Here is a 22,234-nt window from a genome sequence, read left to right on the forward strand (position 1 = left end):
CATTTTCGCAATAACCAAAAGTGACATTAAATAAAAAAATCCAGTTACATTAAATAAAAAAATTCCAGTTAAACATTTATTGTATTTGTTACTTTAACATTCATATTGTTATGTTTTACAGGTTTTGAGTTTTTGCTCAGGCTTCCAAATGGAGAAAAAGACAAGATACACTTATCTAAAACAGCTCACATTAAGGTAAGAGTAAGAAATATTGTTTGTGCTACAGTAAAACTAGTTAAATTAATTTTCATGACTAAATATTGAATAAACTGAACTGACATGTGTTAATTTGTAGTGCATGAATCATTATGCTTTCATTATTCCCCACAAATTAAATGCATATGACAAGAACTTGCTTACATTAAATTTATACAGATCAACTCAGTTCATTGAATATTTCCAGGACATTGGACTTATATAAGTATAATTGAAGTTCATTTTAATATTGTTGGAAATGAAATTAAGGTCTTGGTAATAAGTGCATGTTAAGTCACTTTTAGTTAATGAGTAAGGCAGTGATATTTTAATGTACATTTTAATTTGGTATACTTACATGCTGCTTTATGTACTACATTTTACATTCTCATGTATGAAACAAAAATTAACTAAAGTTTGCATTCTTTCGTCAAGTGAGATGCTACAGTCTTTTTCCTCATGCTATGATTGATTGTTAAATTCATGAATGCAACAATTCCTCTTGATACAGTACATTTCAAAAGTCGATTGTGTTAAGAGCAGTGTTATCTGATAATTCCCAAACCCAATTTTCACCCAAATAAAGTTAATCTTAGCAACTCATTTCTAAAGGAATTTGCTTCTCATGTAATTGCCAAATCTGTCAAAAAGATGATGAAAAATTTCCATGCAAATTACAAATGATTCAGCTTCAAGCACTCAAACAAATGAACGAATGAATACTCTAAATGCGTCATTTCTTTCCTCACATAGGACATTGTAGCATTAGTATCTTCTAAAGGCTATCCTCCAGAAGAGTACGAATTGGTAACTAACTTTCCCAAGAGGAATCTTTCCACAACTGCTCAAGATATTACACTGTTAGATGCAGGACTTCATGTGCAGGAGACCATCTTTGTTCAAAACCGGTGATTCTCAAGAAAGTGTCAGTTGGAGAGTACCAAAATGGCTTCATCTGTGATGTATCTGTACCTCATATTATACTTTTGTGATTTTAAGGAATTAAGATTCTTCCATGATTATTAACATGGCATGCATAATTGTGAATATGGAATAGGTATGTATGTATGTGTGTGTGTGTGCATGCGTGCATGTGTGTGTGTGCGATTACATAGGTGATGGAGTACACATGTGCATCTCTGTTTCCCTATGTATGTTTGTGTATATGGGGGACACATGGCATCACTGTAGTCACTAGAATTCAAACATAACTGAGTCTAAGGCCGTATATCCAAACTTTAATGTTTCAAAACATCAGCATGTTTACAAATGAATTTTTGGAAGTATTTTAGTAATTGATTTACTAAATACAAGCCAGTTCTTTAGTTTTGAATAATCTGTAATTATGTTTTGTATCAAAGATATTTATTTGGAATTATTCTTCACATGTATTCAATGTAATCAGAACGCTGATATAGCATATCTGTGAAGGATGGGATACTTAGTGTGATGTCTGTTTACATTGTGAATGTTTTTGTACCATGCACACATGGTCACTTTGACAACATGAGGCTCGGCTGGACCTCTGGCAGCTGTTTTCAAATTTTCCTTTCCTTTTAAAAAAACTGCTACGATATTCCAAAATCTGAAATATTACATATGCTTAGAATTTCTTCCAGAACATTCGTGTGTATTTTCCTGTGGTTTGCTTTCTCTGTTGCCTAGATATTATCAATAGTTTTGTGGCTATGTAAGTCTATTAAACCAATATCTAGACAACAGCAAAAACAAACCATACAAAGATTCACAGGAATGTTCTAGAAGAAATTCTAAGCATATGTAATTCTTTAGATTTTGAAATATGATAGCAGTTTTTCAAAAGGTGAGGATAATTTGAAAATGGCTGCCCTGGTGTCGTCCAAAGGTCCAGCCAAGCCTTGAGGCTCTCAGACTGCTGTTCCTTATTTGTGGCACAGTGGATTCTTCTTGTTTCAGTGTTGACTTCTAATGCTAGATATTACTATGCAAAAGAAACTAAGTTATTCAGATTCACCTTGCTGCTGTAGACTTATTGTTTGTGAATGAAATAGTGTTATAAATTTAAACTTTGCTTATGGCACCATCGATGGGACTTCGATACATTATGTCAAGTCCTCAGAAACCAGTGAATGTAGCAGGATTATCAGCACCTATGTTGTAAACTGCTGTTTGTTTATGCATAACTTCTCCCTAAGCTTATGATGATTTTGCGCAAATATGATTGTGTCTATGTGGGAGCTCACATGAATGTGTAGTTTGTTATGCACAACACTGAGAGCGAGAACCTTATGCTTTCAAAATGAATGAAGACTACATCTGTTCATGTTGAACAGAAGAATAACATAGAAAATGACACTAAGTGTACCATCCTCAGACGATAAATTTTTGAGAAATTTCAATGGTGTAGCTGCCCTGTATTAATGAATTGCATTGAAAAAAGCATATCATAGTTAAAAGTTAGCATGAACATATTGTTGACCAGTATGCTGTTTGGCTGACTTTCACATGTGATCTGCCATTTTTCCACTATCCTACAAATTAAAAGACATGTAAGTCATGGTGTGGTAGTTGTCAATAAAATCTAGAAATATTAGAATTTTTTAAAGTTGTTGTTTGTCAGTCTGAATAAGTTTTTCTGAGAAAAATAACTACCTGTTGACCTGTTATTTTCCATTTGGATTTCTTCATTTATTCCAAGAAAATTTTGTATGTCTTAATACCCAAATATAAGACCTTCTTTTGATGTTCAATGAATGTTCTTTGTTTATACATGATATATGTGACTGCAGAGCAATTAGATAAAAATCATGCAAAACATACTTTACAAATTTTGGCATGAATTGCATAATTCTGGAAATAATTATGGAATGAGGCATACCACAAAATTATCCAAAATTATCTAGAATTTTCAAATACATTCACAAACAATTACTTCTTGTTACATTTTCACCACCATAAATATTGATTATAACAAAGTTACCATTTATATTTTTCTAGAAGTTGCTTGCTGATAATGCTTCTATATTTTCTCTGACAGACCTGTATCACACTGTTTAAAAAATTTTGGTAACTGCTATGTAAAAATATTTAGTAGACAAACATTAACAAGATACATTATTCAGAACTCTGGGTCGTTTGTACCTCTAAAATTTTTCATACATTTCAAAATATGGCTTGTGCCTCCTTGATGGAACAGTGGTAGCGGCGTCGCCTTGTAATCAAGGGGTCCCGGGTTCGATACCCAGTGGAGGACATAGTGGTTCAGATCCCACTTAAAACTGTAGGTCCAGTCCCGATTAGCCTTACTGTGCATAAAGTGGACTTAAAACACCAAATCAATCAAATCAAAATATGGCTCCATTCATAGCCAGGAATGAAATGTACGCTGCAAGGCTCTCCCTTTTGCAACAGTTGTAATGAGCACTGTTGACAAATTAGCTCTTTTGTGCACTTGTTTGGCCATGAACTGTGGTCCCCCCCCCCTCACCCTGCTCCACTATGGTGCCATCACTGGCTCCGACCCACATAGAACAACTTTTGCCATAAATATACATTTTGAATGTGATATTGTTATATTGGCTGTGTTGCCCCACCCCTTCTTACCTCCCCAGCTACTTTTTTTAAAACACCGTGGCTTATGTGAAGATGACATAATATTGCTATCCGGGAATAGTTTATTTTCGATTTTGTATGACCATTGGCAGATTATTGAGATGGGTGATGCCACCAGATCTAGACAGTGAAAACTAAGAATAAATTGTCATCACTTTAAAGTTGATGGTAATAGCAGCTTCCCCCTCCCCCTTTGACACCTCACATTACCAGTGCTCGAAAAATTGTCTTCAAAGCTAGGTGCCAGCTCTGAAAATCAGGCACCAGGAAACCACCTACTAACAATTGTGCATTCTCAGTATGTTTCAAAAGTCGCGCAATCCAAACTTTGAAAATTTATATCAATAAAATCGTAAGAGATATTTACACTGGGTTTTCTGCGCTAAACTAATCCTGTAGGCTATCACTGGGATCATAAATTTATGTTAGCATTTATCTAAATATAAGCAATTACATTATTTTAAAAAACATTGTTAATTTGCTGAAAACATCTGAGAACTGATTTTTAACAATAAATACCAACTTTTAAACAATTTGTGGGATCATTTGTTGGTATTTGACTGGTTGTAAAACAGTTGCTTTGGGAGGTACAGCAGAAGCAGGGCATTTTTATTGGAAAACCTCTTGCACATGAGTGTAAGAATGAGTAGTAAAATACTCTTCAGCAAAGCACACACACTGCTCCAATGAATACGCCATGCTGAATCAATTTTAAAAACTGGGCACAGTAGCGGCGAAAGTGAGCGAAGAAAATTCAATGTAACCAGGGGCAGCCTAGGATTCTCTAGAGTCCAATTTTGGCACAAAAATCTTGATTTACGATTTTTCACGTAAATATATAGCCAATACTTACACACATGTTGCATGCGACTGTTGGCAATATTTCGACCTGCTAGTGTTGCCATATATGGAGATATGTCCCAAAAACGGCACTTTTCACTCAACCCATAAATCGCCAGTCAAAAATTCATCAAATGTTGGACATGACCAATATTTATTTATTTACTCAGAGTTTCAGACAGTGTTATTTGGCCATTTTGCACTGAAACAACATAAAGTAGAAACAAAAAAAAAAAAAAAAAAAAAAAAGAACAATAACAAGATAGGATAGATTGTCGAAAATGACAGACTGACATGGCATCAGTCATCAAATGTCTAATTATGACCCTTCGATAATTTCTTACATATTTTTCTTACTTAGAAGTTCATTTCTGGAAAAAATTGAATGCTGCTTTCCCTTTATTTTAAATTATATATATATAATTTTCTGTACAGAGTGAACTGATAATTTTAAGCATTGAAAAATATCTCAATGGATGAGGCTTTATAATGCAGAAAACCCGGTGTAAATATCTCTTACGGTTTTCATGATATAAATTTCCAAATTTTGGGTTGTGCGACTTTTGAAACACACTGTATAAGATGCTGTGCATCACGGTATTCAAAACATCGCTAAATCATTTGAGGAAGCAGGAAATGGGGTGTTGAGGGACAAAGGGTAAGATACTATTACGGACTCTATGGAATGTTCACAACGATAAAAAAAATCATTTACTAACTTACGCTGTACTGCAATTTGAACTTAGAATCATCAAAATTTCGTACATATTATAGCAAAAGATCACAGTCGCCAGGCTGAAATTTTTAGTTGCCATGGCGACCGGGATTTTTCGAGCCTTGCACTTTACCCTAGGAGGCACTTTATCGAGCCTTTGAAAATCTAGCTCTTTGAAAGTCAGTTTTAACTCAATTTAAAGTGAAATTTATCTCTTTTATGTGCATAAGGTTGGGCAACACTGCCAGGATGGCCATACAAGGCAAGGAGAAATGAATTATGCTTGTGGGAGCATTATTTTATTTGTTCTCTTGGGAATATCAAACTTTTGATGACATAGAAAAGATGTCAATGGAAAGAGGACAGATTGAAAATTTGATTGACAAGCAGAAAAGTCAAAACTTCCATTTGATTAGCTGTAACGTGCAGTTGAAGTTGTTGCATTTTTTTCCCGCATAAGGAATGCACGAGATTCTGAAAATTGTTATTAATCATATTTTTCAAATGTCATATCTAGCTTAACCCAGTGTTGGTCAACTGATGTCGGAGTAATGCCAATGACTTATCACCTCCATTTGTCAAATTTCATTGGTCTTTTTTGGTTCTCAATGCCATTTTTTGTTCATAATGTGAATATTCCACATTGTTGTTTTGTCACGTCCAGTGTACTGTGGCCCATGAACATTTCTTTGATTTTGATTGTCAACTTCGACGGCTGATACTTCACTGTTGCTGTCATGATCACATGTGCCAGGCTGCTTCACATCACCATCTTCTGAATAAAGAATACCACACTGCTCCTCACCTACACTTTCATAGTCTATTTTAGGCTATAAAGGCTTTATACAATATATACATTATTGCAATATATGAGTATTGTCGATCATGAAAAAGTCACTTAAACACAAGGAGACCAATACAATTCACGAAAACAAAAAATAAACAAATGAAAAAAAAAAAGTCTCGAGGTTGGTCGACACATGAATATCATGCTAACAGCTGGCAATGTGATGACAAGATCATGGCACAGCTCCTACTAACAGAAGGGAACTCTCTACCCTATTATATTTTCCCACCCGTAACAAAACAAAAGCCATCTAGACTGTGTCTCAAAGAGCTTTCATATTTTGCAACAGATATATAAGCAGAAAAAAAATCAATGTTAGCGCAGCACTAACAAGTCTACCAACATCGGGTTAATAATCACCTTTAAAAAATGCTTCCATTTGCAACATATGGATAAATTCATACTTTAGATTTTTTTTTCAGTAGCATTGTCCATTCTGGCAATATTAAAATAAATGCACACCTGGTGCAAAACTGTCACTCTTTGCCTCAAGGTCCTAATAAAATCTGAAACAAATATTAACTTCTTGGAACACAACAAATGACACGGAATTACAACTTTTCAAAAATTTGAGTTAACACCAAAGTTTATCCAGAAAAATATGAGAACTCAGAATCTGTCGACAATGTGTGAAATATATAGTATTGTAACTTGACATTTTTAACCAATATACAGGGTTCTTCCTAAGGGATAGGATCTATTGAGACATTACATATTAAGTGTTTAAAAATGTATTAAGATCTGAATTAGTGGTAACTTGAAGTCGAGTCTGGGTTCATCTCAGAATTAGGAACTATCAGGAAAAAAAATGGAGTATAATCAGAGATGAATCATCCCTTAACAAGCTACCTGCTTACGAGTACATTTTTGTCTGTTGGTGTATCAGGAATAATTAGAATATCATACCTGTGTACCAGCAAAAACTGCAGTAGCTGAAACACCAGTACATTTGAAAATAAAATTTACGTAATCAGATACTTGCTTGGAACTGCTTAAGGAAATACTTATTCATAAATAAATTTTGAATAGTTTGATACTTTTTAGTATTGCAGAGACAACGGAAAATACATCATACAATGAAAAGTAAATCATGGGCGATTCCTCCATGTAGGAAATGAGGAACTTCCTACAGTTCATTTATACTTATTTCCAGTTCTCTACTTTTTAGGAGTTTAATGCGCATTATAAAATTATGAGTGCAATGTATGTACTAAGTTAGCTACTGTCAAGAGTTGACTGCTGTGGCTCACTACAGCCACAGCCCAAAGACCATGGAGACACAGGCTTTGCTGAGGAACCTCGGTGGTCACACTACAGCCAGATGGGTGAGGAGTGGAAGGGGCAGTGCAGGAAAGGGGGAAGGTTGTGAAGATGATCTAGGAACCAACAAGAGTTTCCTCAATCAGAGATGACAACTCCAGTAAAATGGTACTAAACCTAGCACAGTTTGATCTTTGTTGGCACCCAGCACCCTGCTTTTGGTGTAATTATAAAATCTAGCATAATCTGCAAACACAAGTCCCTTGGAGAGGGAAATCAAATTCAAAGGAATATGTTTCCAGGAAATAAAAATAAAATTATGTCCAAATCTTATTTCTACGTGAGCACCATATATACCCTTATCTGTGGTTTAAGTTTCAAACAAACGGGAGTATGCCAACCCAGCGACAAGCTTTTAAAAACCATGCCATGATCCATCCTCTATCTTTTCTTTCTCCTGCGCGATTTAGTTCCTGAGGAAATTTATGGTAGAAAGTTGGGGGTAAACAAACAATTTTCTCAAAACCTTGTCAAGTTCTATGCTCAATCCATTTAGTTTGTTGAGCCATTCTAAAAAAATTTTGTGGGAAAATTAACAATATTACATAACTGTAGTGAACAATAAGTAACGCAAGCTCAAAACTGGAAAAGTAAATGCATAATTGAACTTTAAACTACAGTTATCTGAAAAAATTAAAAAATATAAGTTCTAGCACGATTTGAGAGTATAAGCATCACTTTTTATTATCCTCAATCCATACGACGACAGGGAGGTGCAACAAGATCGAAATTCTTCAAAATCTGAAGTTATTTTGATAGGTTCACATTTAAATATTTCATAGTTCAAAGGGGGCAAGGGTCCCTTGCCCTACCTTGAGCATGGGCGTGCAGCTAACATTCTAAATACAAGTGATACAGGTGACTGTAATTGAATGCATTTTTTCAAACCTTCCTTGGTTTACCATAACTTCTTCCTACACCCCAAAAAAGCCACGAGACACTACTGAAGTAAATTTTGCATTATGTGTTCATAGTATTACAAGACAGTGAAAAGCAAATGTTACAGAATGATGTACTTTTTGTTTTACAAGACAACGGTTACTACTACTATGCTGTTTTTATTTATTCACATTCCGTATTGTCATGTATATCTCTAGTCTTGCACACCTTCCTTACTTCTATTTTCTTTACAACAGCAAGTGTTGATTTTTCCATTTCGATTTTATTGTATGCAGCAAATAATTAGTTATGTACATCAATGTAACTATTGTGCAGTTTTGAATCCTACTTTAATAATGTATGCTTAAAATAATATTTTACTTGTTGCTCAATTAACAGGTCAAGAGTAAGTGGTATTGCAGTAAAATTGTAATTTTAAATGTGTGTCCACTGAGTGGTCATTAGTTTGTGAATATTTTGTAATTGTTTGTGTGAAAGTGGGTAAATTGTGTGTATGCCTCCTTTTCTTTCTAATGTTCACTGCTCTTTACATAATGTATGTTACAATTGAATAATATTCAGAGCTAAAATTCAAGTGGAATAAGTAGTGCATAATAATGTATCTTGTGATTGTTATTTTTGTTGTACAAATATTTATGGTGAGGAAAGTTTCCTGTCCATACAGAAAAAAAAACAAGTTCCTCAGTTTCAATATAGTTGGTTGACTAGTCTTTAAATTTTATACTTTGTCATTATATGCTTTAATTTCTTGTAATATTCACATTTTGTAAACACATTTAATTTGGAGTGTGAACATGAGGTAATAATATTTATCATGACTGAAAGTATGTATTTTTTTTTGTATTTTTGTTACTTTACAATGCTTTTCTGCCACTTTCAGCTTATGAGGATGATTAGATGAAATTAATAAAGGAACACTCACAAAGAACACCCATGTTCATGCCAGGAATCAAACCTGGGAACACAGGTGTCAAGATCGAAGTTGAATGCTTAATGTGCTCAGCCATTGAGATGGCCCTAATCAAAATAGCATTGTGCCAACCTCCATGGTGGAGTGGTTAGCACAGCATGTTAACATACCAGGAGTGCCTGGTTCGAATCTTGGCCTGGGCATGACTGTTCTTTGTGAATGCCCCTTCATCAATTTCATCATGTTGTCACTCATCCTCATCTTCGTGATTAGCCAAAAGTGGCAGAAAATAAAGTAAAATGAACCAAATCAATCAACCAATCAATCAAAATAGCATTGTGTTTATGTTTTATGTAAGAAATACATCAAGTAACAATTGATTAATAGCAGTGAACTGCAGCAAAGTTGCTCAGTGAACATTATAAGAGAATGAATGGAAAAGTTTTAATTTAATGGTCTCTGTTAGTGTATGTTGCAATATTTCTCTTCCATAAATTATATAATGTTTGGTTTCATAATTGCTCTGGATGTCTTTTCATTTTAATATGGTGGAACCCTGATTTTACATTCCCAGATTTTACACTTTCCTGCATTTTAAGGTTTTTCATATTGGTCACCTGAAAAACGTAATATCAAGGTTCCACTCTATTCTATTTAAAAAAGTCATTTGAGGAAATGACGCAGAATCACCTTCAAAGAAGGCATTAAATCTTATTTTTTCTGGATTGTTTTGTACTAATGTTTAGTGTTCTAAACAACATTAGAATTTCATGTTCTGTAGAATTTTTAATGTGAAATTAATAATTAGTAAATTATTTACATGAAATCTTGTAATACAAATATTGTTTGGAATTTCTGTATACAGGTAACATAAATAGTGGTCATTATTAGTGAAAAGAACAGGTAGGAGGATGTGGGCATTGTTGTAGATCAGGGAAACTAAAGGAAGAAAGTGATGATTTTGTCAAACCTTAGAAACTTAAAAAAGTTGTCAAACCTGTTGACTCCAACACTGCCAGGTTCGTTATTTCTGTATTTTACATCGTTTTTTATTCAAATCATAATTTTGCGAGGTTTCATCTTGGCAAAAATGCTTTTCCAGTCTTTTTTTTTTTCACTGGTTAATCTTATCCTCCTTTGGGTTTATTGCAGTTACCACTTCATAAAATAAGAATAAAAGTTGGAAGCTTAAATAGCTTCAAAACAACTAAAACTAATTAACGCATACACATTTTAAACCCAGTAATGCAAAAGTGCCTTTTTGCACCTTGGGAAATGATCCAGAGTTGTCAAAATCTTTATATATAAGTTCACACAAATCATGAAAAATAACATTAGAAGGAGAACATTTTGCTTCAATAGAGGATAAGACAGAAAATAATATAATTTATGCCATATGTGCTGCCAGTGTTTCAAGAAATAGTTAAGTTGTAAGCAATCAGTGTAAAAGTTAATGTCAAATGCTTATTTTTAGTTCACATGAAATATTATACCCACATTATAAATAAATTTGGCTCATGTTGCAGCCATGTAGCTACAGAAATGAACAGAGGGGTTATGTTTTCACTGCCATTGTGTAATATTCTCTGAACTAGAATAACATACCAAGTGTAGTATTTTAGATTGAGTAGCATCTGTATGTTTATCAAGATTATACATTGGATGTTGTATTCTGTTCATTCATTGAGGTGAATATTTGTAAAGGTACTGAAAAATGTATGTATTAAATGCTGAGAAATATAGTTCTGAATTTGTGAAGGACTTTGGTTTGTTTCCAGGAACTGCATTTAAACAATTTGCATTCCATAATGTAAATAGTATAAATTTGCATTTTGGTGATTTGCTGCAATCATTGTTTTTATTTATTATTTATTTTATTTTGTTTTTAAGTGCACTTCATGCACAGAATGGCTAGTTCGTGACCTACATTTTGGAGTACGATCTGGACCACTATGAGCCTCCACGAGGTATTGAACCCAGGACCCCTTGATTACAAGACAACGGCATTACCACTACATTGTCGAGGAGGCACATCACCATTGTTGCATTATGTCATTCCTTCCCATTCTAATTCCAATACATCAGGACTTTATATATATTATAAAGAAAACTTTGTAACTTGCTCTTTTATTGGAAGATGGGAGAGAAAATAGAATAAAGTTTAAAATTTGGGAATGTAAAATCATTGTTCACTGTGTGTAAGTATTGCATTCCAACTTACCACACCATTTTATCAGAGTTGTGGTTTCAAATATTTATAGAACATTTTGTTTGATTTTGGAATCTGACATTAATCCCTTTAAAGTTACCTTGCTCCACCTCAGGTATGATATCAAAACAATATTCTTGCACAAAGATTTAGGTCTCACATTTGAGGAACACACAGGTTTAATTAATTGATTGTTTCAATTGTTTTAACCGTACATTTTGACAACACCCTTCCTCTGTCTAGCTGAGTTTCTAACCTTCCTCTTTTACCCCACTTTTTTGTTTTCAGTGTTAGCTAGATATTAGAGCCTTGAGGGAGGTTCTGTTGAAGACACTTGCTGTCTGAGTCCATGCGCGGATATAGGCATACCTAGTTTTCACCGAAAATCCAATATGTCGTTCCATGCCTGATTAACGAAAAGTATATTTTTTTTAATTTTATAGAATTTAAATTTTTATAGTTCTTATATAGAATCTCAATTGTTGAAAGGAAAGATCTAATCGTAATAATTGAGGATTTGGCGTTTTAGACCATTCATTTTGCATATTTTAAAAACCCAGTCTCTGAGACCATTAACGACCCACAAAGAGTTAAGTCCACTTTATGCACAGAATGCATAGTGACATTACTACTATGTAATAGAGAGGTCCCAGGAAGCCAAGAGCAGAAATTTAAAGAAAGGTTATTTTTTCTGTAGACTTTCCAACCATTATAATAGTCACTTAGTAAGTGCGGATATCACGAATTGTGCCTTCCCATACATCCGTATTAATATGACAAATCATGTTATTTCACCATGTGACTGACTTACAATTTCAATCAAGTGAATAACAGTGAATGAGTATGCTCCAGACTTGATTGCTAGTTTAACACTTTTGAACTGGACTAGGTGACATCACTTCAGGCAAGACCATACTTAAGCCTGCTTTTTTTACTTTTCAACCACCACCACCATAGTTGGTGCTACTGACGAAGTGCGGAGAGAGAGAGGGCACGCTATCCCCAAAGTTAAGAAATTTGCATAAACATTCCTCCATTTACTGCATTGATTCTAATTTCATCCATAGAAGCATCACCGCCACATATCACTTAACTCACTCCGCCTTGCCAGGTAGGGATTTCCATTTTGAGCACCCAATATTGTAAAGTGAGGGCAGATTTTAAGTACGTACCATGTGAGACTGGCTTTACAGTGCAGAAAACATTGAGAATCATTCTATTTTGAACACGACCGCTTTGATCCAGACAGTTTGACAAACACTTCAGGATACAAAGTTTGCAAATCATTTCAGCAATGATTTTCTGACTTTTCGGGTTTCCGAACAGTCTGAAGTTTCAGTTCATGTTTAAAAGTGGAGAGTTCTCAATGTTTTCTTTATTATAAGTGCATAACCTTCTGAAAGTGCAAGTTTTTATTCCAGAAATGCAAAAAAACAATAAATATTCATGACTTTTTCCGGAAATTAAGAAATTCTTCCGTCCCGAACGTTGGACTTTTCTAGATTTTCAGTATTTCTTTGTCCTGACTAGGGTTACCAGACGTCCGGTTTTTCCCAGACATGTCCTACATTTTAGCCTTAAGTCCGGCGTCCGGGAGGAATTTGAAAAATATCATAAATGTCCTACATTTTGACCGTCACATAATATTAATTAGGAAAATACGTAACAGAAAAAAATCATGCAAGTTACAAGTCTATGGACTGTGCTTCCAAACTCAATAGTGAAATTTATTTTGATTCAGTCATTGCCTAGAAAGAAAAAAAAAGTTTGTCCTGCTATTAAACAAAAGGGAAAACAGAAGCAATTAATGAACAAAGTTTTGGGACCACTTTCTGATAACGTCACTGTTCAATGCCTGAGCAGAATTTCTTGCATTAGGGTTTATACTGATGGAACAAGGTGTTGCCCATTCTTATTCAATATAATTTGATTGTAAAGCAGGCGTATGGAGAACAAAGTTATTCAGGGTGTCTGCCAGTCAAGAAAAAGTAAAGAAATCAACAATTATGTCAAGAAAGTAAATTAAAAGGCAACAAATTATTCTTGTGGTCAAGAATTCTTGCTATCATAATGACTGGTTGGTTGATTTAGTTAATTTTACTTCACTTTTTTTTTTTTGCGCCTTTGGCTAATCGCAAAGATGAGGATGAATGGTTTTACGATAAGATGGATGAAGGGATAATCACAAACACACAGGGACAACAGACACAAGACCCACATAAGATTATACTGGCTGTGAGTCCAGACGCCAAAACCTCGCTTGTCTGCCAAACACAGTTCAGGATGCATTAATACGAGAAGGCAGATATAATTTTTTCTTCTTAAATTCAGATTTAGTTTTTATCTTAACTGGCCCTTTGGTAGGGGCTTTCATTAAATAAATATTTATTTTCTTAATTACTACCAACTTTACCTAAGTAGGGGTCGAATAAATAAAAGTTCAGAAAAACTGAAAAAAAGGTATAGAAAAGTCCAGAATTCTGGATGTGTTATTTTCGTAGACACCCTGTTATTGAACTAAAAACTACTCAAGATGAAACTTCTAGAGCCATTTTAAATTACGGTAATTGCTGAATATTTGTTTGCCATTACAGGTCATAATTCAAATGTTGAGAGAGTTCTTTCATTACAATCAACACAAAAGACTCACGAGAGAAATTATTTTTTCATAAAGTCTGTAAAATGTTTGGTACTGGTCCCTATAATTTCAAAGAGTTTGACTGTCCACTCTAAAATAAATATAGTTTGACTAAACCTGAAATTTTGATAAAAAATGTTTTCTCTGAGAAGTACCACTTAAATCATGTAGTAAGAGGTGCATTGATTAGTATGATTGCAAGTTTTGAAATTTTGCATTTAAAAATTCATTAAGAATTCATTTTTTTTAAAACTGAAAACGGTCATTTTACAACTACTTTCTAACATGTTCTATAGAAATATTATTATTTATTGAGAATGTTTTGTGTCCTACATTTTGGGACAGCATGTCCTACATTTCCCTTACAGCGATCTGGTAACTCTAGTTACAGCGCCTCGAATAATGTAGTGTGGAAAACGACCCAAGAAACTAGTTCCCCAGACGGATAACAAACATAGATGGCAGTCCGATCGGACCAGGTGCTAATTTTGTTATGAAAGTAATGCAGCTTAGTTAGTTTTTGGAATATATTGTGTAGATTTGTTTGTCTAGAAAGGCGGTAAGTGAATTGATGGAAACAGTTATATTTGTGGAGTGATTTGCAGTCACGAAATGACATTAATTTGGAAATAAAAGTAAAATAAAATTAATAAATAAATAGCATGCGTAACACAAGAAGAAACATCGCAAAGTGATTCCGGACGTCAGGTGTTGGATTGTGTACTAGAGTTTTATTTTTCTATGTTATTAGAATTTATTAGAATATAAATAGTATTCTGAGAGATATTTCATACCAAGGCGACAAACCACAAGTGTCGCTTGGAAGTGAGCAGTCCGTAATCAATGCAGCCTTTCGAACCGTAGGGACACAAGCTCTGACTGCACCATTTCCTCAATGAGATTTTACACCAAAGCGACACGCGACAAACAATAGGAGGATTTCACACCAAAGCGACACGGGTCCTTCGGTCCAAGGCAACTTTCATACCGAAGCGACACATGTTGCTTGGAAACGAGCCAATCAAGAGCAACATTTCACATCGTAGCAGCATGACAGGAAGCACAGGCCAGCGTTCGGTTGGTGAAATCCTCAAGCGATAAGTGTCGCGTGCCCCTTGTCGCTTTGGTGCGCAATCTCCCTAAAGCAAGACACTCATTGCATCGCGCATGCGCGAACAACAAATCACGGCAACAAACAAACTTATCGTGTCACCTAGATCTGTTGTAATGTGTGGTTTGTCGTGTTGCCTATCTGTTGTTCGCACAATTAGCAGCGAACGCTTGCCAATAAACTGAAGGCACCATGTCGCCTATCACTTAGTTGGGAACTCCCCCTGTAGCGCTTCGGTCTGAGCACCCTTCCTTTAAGGAGCTTTCTGATCGAAGTTACAAGTAGCACGCGAATACGCCATATGAACGTGTTGTTTGCTGTTTGGACCCTCATGTGCAATGAATGCTATTTTACAGTCTATAAGTGTGTGTCACTAGTGTGACAGTGTGAACATCCCGTGTCACTTGTCCCATTAGTTTGAAAATTTCCTTACACTCATGTCGATGGCATTAAGAAAGTTTTGTGGGGTTCCCCTTGTCGTTTCATGCAATCATCATTATCATCATCACCGCAATTAGTTTAAAGCGGAAGAAAAGAGACAGTAAATATAAAAAATACAAATGCTTCAGTGTGTATATCTTTAAAAAAAAATGATGATAATAATAATAATGAACCTAATTCATACATAAAAATTTAGTTGCCAAAAGCATTCCATGCGTATTTTTTCTCCCGTATTATTAACGAAAGTATGACGATAACAGGCCGTGGTCGACTGTCTAGAATGTTCGTTAATATCTTCGCGACCACTGTACCAAATATCATAGCAATTATCACATTCATAGAAATGCTTCATGTCAAAGAATCAGACGTTGCAGCGAAAACTCCATTTACTTCCATTATAAGCAGACGAATACCAAGCACCGGGTCCAGCACCAGCGCCTCTAGCGGATCATTTTCGAGTTGAACCAGCCAGAGTGCAGAACCGTGCCGTTTTCCACACTACTACAGCGCCTTGAATAACGTAGTTTGGAAAACGACCCAAGAAACTGGTTCCCCGAGACGATGACAAGTAGATGGCAGTGCGATCGACCCAGGTGCTAATTTTGTTATGAAAGTAATGCGGCTTAGTTAGTTTTTGGAATATATTGTGTGGATTTGTTTCTCTAGAAAGGCGGTAGGTGAACTGATGGAAACAGTTATATTTGTGGAGTGATTTGCAGTCACGAAATGGCATTAATTTGGAAAGAAAAGTAAAATAAAATTAATAAATAAATAGCATGCGTAACACAAGAAGAAACATCGTAATGTGATTCCGGACGTCAGGTCTTGGACTGTGTATTAGAGTTTACTTTTCTATGTTATTAGAATATAAATAGTATCCAGAGATATTTGATACCGAGGCGACAAACCACAAATGTCGCTTGAAAGCGAGCAGTCTGAAATCAATGCAGCCTTTCGAACCATAGGGACAAAAGCTCTGACTGCACAGTTTCCTCAAGGAGATTTTACACCAAAGCGACACGCGACAAACGATACGAGGATTTCACACCAAAGCGACACGGGTCATTCGGTCCAAGGCAACTTTCATACCGAAGTGACACATGTAGCTTGGAAAGGAGCCAATCAAGAGCAACATTTCACATCGTAGCGGCATGACGGGAAGCACAGGCCAGCGTTCGGTTGGTGAAATCCTCAAGCGATAAGTGTCGCGTGCCGCTAGTCGCTTTGGTGCGCAATCTCACTAAAGCAAGACACTCATTGCATCGCGTATGCGCGAACAACAAACCACGGCAACATGTCGCAAGCTATTGAGGAAATGGCCCAGTTTGAGCGACGCAGAAGCGACACGTGTGACTTATCGTGTCGCCTAGATCTGTTGTTGTAATGTGCGGTTTCTCGTGTCGCCTATCTGTTGTTCGCAAGCAACGCTTGCTAATAGACTGAAGGCACCATGTCGCTTGTCACTTAGTTGGGAACTCCCCCTGTAGCGCGTCGCTTCGGTCTCAGCACCCTTCCTTTAAGGAGCTTTCCGACCGAAGTAACAAGTAGCACGCGAATACGCCATATGAACATGTCGTTTGCTGTTTGACCCTCGCGATGATCCGGGAACGTCGGCTACGTTCAGTCGTTGCAGTTTCTCCTCTATGTCCTTTATCTTCTCGGAATTCCCTTCCGCTAGACTCGCTGCTCGCCGTACCTGTCGCTCGAGGGCATCGTTGCTCCGATTACAGGCTGACTCCAGCTGTGCACATTGTTGGCCGATGTGTTGCAAAGCTCCTTCCTGCTCACTTACGCTCTGCGCCAGTGTTGCCACCTTGGCTTCCTGTTCATCGATGCGAGCGTCGGTCCTGGCGATCCTGGATTCGATTCGAGACTCGGATTCTTGGATCGTCTGAATGAGCCGTTGCGTCACTTCTTCTCCGGAGGCGCGAACCGTCCCTTGTAGGCGTTCTTCCATCCCTCGCACGTCGGTCTGCATCCCTTGCACCTCAGCCTGCAATCCCTGGATGTTGGCTTGCATCTCGGTCTGCATTCCTTGCATGTTGGCTTGCATCTCGGTCTGCATTCCTTGCATGTTGGCTTGCATCTCTGTCTGCATTCCTTGCATGTTGGCTTGCATCCTGGTTTCCATTCCTTGGAGCATCTGTAGAAGCAGCTGGAATTGGTTGGCACCACTGCCACTTCCTACGTCATCTCCTTGTTCCTTGCTGTGGTCGCTGTCCGCACGTGACGATGTACCCCCTTGGGCACTTGGTATCTCCCTTTCCATTTCCAACGGGCCCTTGCACTGGGGACAAACCGGTCTGGCTCCCTCCCTGTCGATTTCGGAGTCAGAAAATTCCTGTCCACACGCCTCGCTAACCATCATGACGTCACTCTTATTCAAACAGTCTATACGGCGATTTCTTAATCTCATGAAGGCCTTTCCGTAATTATCTGCTCAATCTTCTGTCGCACTTTGGAACAGTTACGCAAACTTACACGAGCTCACACAAAATGTGAATTACAAATCAATACATAAAAAGAAAAAGGAGGTCCGTCGGGAATCCCTTATCCCGCAACTCAGCCTGAAGCCATAAATTACGCCAAAAACCAAAAAAGTACATAAAAAATGCCCTATGCAGCTGCCCTTGCTGCTTTCGCCGAAAAAAATATCTGCCCTATTGTTACCAATTACGCCCAAAAACGTGTCCTTACACGTGAACATATGACAAATACATCAAAATAACCCTCGAAATACAAAACGAAAAACACACAAATAACCAGGAACCTAAAACAAGAATTTTATGCATAACGTATACAACAATGAAATTTCTGCCGCTCTCGCAGCCTGGTTTTCCCGGAAAGACATGACAAAAGTTGCCGTCCCATGTTCGCGGCGCCAAATGTAACGAGTGCACTCACGGTCCCCGAAATGACGTGTCAATCATACCCCGGCATGGGGCCAAACGTCGTTATGTGTACGGGAGACCGGTCGTGACTCTCGGTCCAGGTTTTCAAGTTCGGTACTGAGACGGTCGTTTATTGTCATACTATTGCGAGGCGGGGGTTAATACCTTGAAATGTTACACTGTTTTGTTTACCTTTGATATGTAGATTCGAACAATCATAAAACACTAATAGCATAATATCTGGTACCTGAAAAACGTCAAATAACAACACTGACGAACGGTAAAAAAGTGAATATATATTGTAACAACAAAAAAATATTGCAATCAACAACTGTTTACAAATCTTCCTCACTCTCACAACATTCACTCTATCTCTCTTTCATACACATGAGGTATTTTTACATGTGAAGTATGGATACAAATCATGGATCTCATTAACCTATCATTCCTTTTAATTTTTAAACCTTTATGTGAATTTAGGGCATTTGTCTGCCAGCTCCTGTGCTCTTTTAAATTAACTTAAGTGCCAGCCCTCGGAAAGCGGTTAACTAAGACAATTGGGTCGGCGTGGTTAAATCTTTCGTTCGAATGAACAAATGCATCGAGTCGTAAGCACGACATTATACAAGTTTCTCGGACGGGGGTATTACACACAAGCCTCTCTCGTCCAATGAGAACAACTACACAATTACATAGGGATGCAAAAACTTAATTGGCTCCAGCTGCCGGAAATACACAAATCAATCGTCGGCGCGAGCAAAAATTACCTTAAAAACCACTATGCAACAAATAATACTACTTCATGCGCACGACCTTGCAATAAAAAAAACTACGCTTTCCACAATTAACAAGGACTCCTCAGTCAACTATTGACGAATTAAATGGCGCGACGGGGCGGTCGGTTACACAAAAAATGGAGCACACTTTGACAATTTACACTAAATATTAAAGAAATGAAATGGAGCTTCTAACCCTGAATACAGACAATTAAATTAGAACATCTGAACATGAAATTACCCTTTTTTATAACAATACCAAAAATTATCAGACGCGGAGGTTAGGTTCGGGGTTTCCTGAGTAACTTTGCGAATAAGTGAGACTTCGGCGTTAACTGTACGGTGTTGATACTAACGACGCACGTTTACATGGACATGAGACCCTCTGAAGTATACTGTACCAGACTCTGCTACATGGCGTGGTCATTCATCTCTCCTGGACGCGGGACTTGCACACGGTTCCTTTGTGGCGAAATTGTCCTCCGAGGTCGATCGCGACGAGGAATAATTGCGACGACATGGTGTACTTGCACCTCCTCAGTACTTCGGGCGTTCCTCTTGTCACTAACATCGGGTGTACGTGGTCACGCGTCGGTTCGGAATATCTCTGGTGACGGGCTTCGATTCGGCGTCGTTCTGGAAGCGTCGTTCTGGAGTCGTCCTTCAATCTCTCCCTCTGGCTTCGATCGGCGTCCTTCTGGAGTCGTCCTTCAATCTCTCTCTCTGGTGACGGGCTTCGATCGGCGTCGTTCTGAAGACGTCCTTCGGGCTTTGGGCAGTGTTTGGCTTTGATGTCGTCTTTGGCGTTGGCTGACTGGCTTCATCGGAAGATGGCGATGCATCGTTGCGGGGTCAGGGAAGTCGAGAGACTCCCTTCTCAATCTCCTTTAGCCGCCCATGATTATGTAGTTAACGCTTGGCAAAAAACAAATCACCGCGTAATCTTCACCAAAATAAGGCGCACACTGGTAACTCTCTATCTGCAACTCGCTCGCGGTATGTAAGGAAACAAAGTCCACGGACACAAAACAATAATCACGCGAGAGTGTAGCGCGGAGCTGCTCTCTCTATGAAATCCAGGTGAAAACTGTGTCTGGAAACATAGTACTGCCTATATATAAGAGATTCGAATTCGTCCGTTGAAACCCACGCTAAGGTGGCTTCGCTTCGCTTTCTCAGGGGATGGAAATGACCTCTGTCCATTGTCTTGAAAGGCGCGGTCGGCGACGCGTCCTGGATCCTTGCAGGCTTGAGCTCCAGCTGATTTCTCTGGTCATCCGTGAACATGGGTTAGCCCGCCCGCTGCGACTCAGGCCTGGTAGCGACGAAAATAATCTTTCCTTATCTTCGCGTTGGTGCAAATATGTCATGTTCTAAGCGGCGGCTGTCACTCAGGAAAGACCCGGCTCCAACTCCCGACGTCTGGCTCGGATACAAGTTTATCCACAAAATAAAATACCCCACACTTTTATATTTGAACATAAAATGAATCAATAAACAAAAAATAATTTATATCGAACTGCGTTTCACATGTCACTAGATACCGTGACATTGTGGGGTTCCCCTTGTCGTTTCATGCAATCATCATTATTATCATCGCCGCGATTAGTTTAAAGCGGAAGAAAAGAGACAGTAAATATCCAAAATACAAATGCTTCAGTGTGTATATCTTTAAAAGAAATGATGATGATAATAATAATGAACCTAATTCATACACAAAAATTTAGTTGCCAAGAACATTCCACGCGTATTTTTTCTCCCGTATTATTAACGAAAGTATGACGATAACAGGACGTGGTCGACTGTCTAGAATGTTCGTGAATATCTTCGCGACCACTGTACCAAATATCATAGCAATTATCACATTCATAGAAATGCTTCATGTAAAAGAATCAGACGTTGCAGCGAAAACTCCATTTATTTCCATTATAAGCAGTCGAACACCAAGCACCGGTGTCAACACCAGCGCCTGTAGCGGATCAATTTCGAGTGGAACCAACCAGAGAGCGCAGAAGCATGCCGTTTTCCACACTACGTTAGTCTAGGCGCTGTAACACTACGTTATTCAAGCAAACTTTTTTCGTCAATCATCGCACCCCCGCCTCTCACTGACAGTTTGTTTCTTTATACAACGTATTTGCAAAAGAAACAATTCAACCTACATGGGTTGGATTGCAATTTGTAGGGGTGTGCGGGATCCCGAAAAGTCGGAAAAAGAAAATTCCCGTTCCGATCCCGCCTTTTCGGGATCGCGAGCATTCGGGAAATACCGAATGATCATTTAAAAAGGTTGACATTTCTCGACGCTTTCTGCATTGCAAGTGTCTGGAACTTATCGGGAATATTCCAGAAGTGCAAAAACAATCACTTAAGTTGAAAATGACGTGTAGAATTCAAGATTTTCAGAGCTTCGGGAAATTTCGAACATTACCCGACTTTGTTGGGAAATTGCGAATTTTTCCCGTCCCGAATGTCGGGATTAAAAAAAATTCCCGTCCCGACAAAAAAATTCTGTCCCGCACACTCCTAGCAATTTCCGATAAAGCCATAATTTCATTACGCTTCCTGTAATTAATAAAGATGAAAAGGTGAATGTGAAAAATATGCGTAACTCGTTATCTTATAGGGGTGTGCGGGACGGAATTTTTTTGGTTGGGACGGGATTTTTTAAAATCCCAACATTCGGGTCGGGCAATGCTCGAAATTTCCAGAAGCTTTGAAAATCTCGAATTCTACACGTCATTTTCAACTTAAGTGATTGTTTTTGCATTTCAAAAGCAAACAATTTCCTATAAATTCCAGACACTTGAAATGTAGAAAACGTCGAGAATTAACAACTTTTTAAAATGT

General features: G+C 37.5%; 1 protein-coding gene across 1 annotated transcript in view; it reads left to right on the forward strand.

Annotated features, from left to right (window-relative positions):
• Positions 1-6,954, forward strand: part of LOC145984270 (UBX domain-containing protein 7) — a 41,833-nt gene extending 34,879 nt beyond the window's left edge. The window contains exons 9-10 of the mRNA XM_083117900.1: positions 122-195; positions 949-6,954. Of these exons, the coding sequence (XP_082974026.1) occupies positions 122-195; positions 949-1,107 (233 nt within the window). The 3' untranslated portion in view covers positions 1,108-6,954. The remainder of the gene's footprint in view (positions 1-121; positions 196-948) is intronic.
• The last annotated feature ends 15,280 nt before the right edge of the window (positions 6,955-22,234 follow it).

The sequence above is a fragment of the Lepisma saccharinum genome, chromosome 2 (genome assembly GCF_977018435.1).
Source record: "Lepisma saccharinum chromosome 2, izLepSacc3.1, whole genome shotgun sequence".
NCBI lineage: Eukaryota > Metazoa > Arthropoda > Insecta > Zygentoma > Lepismatidae > Lepisma > Lepisma saccharinum.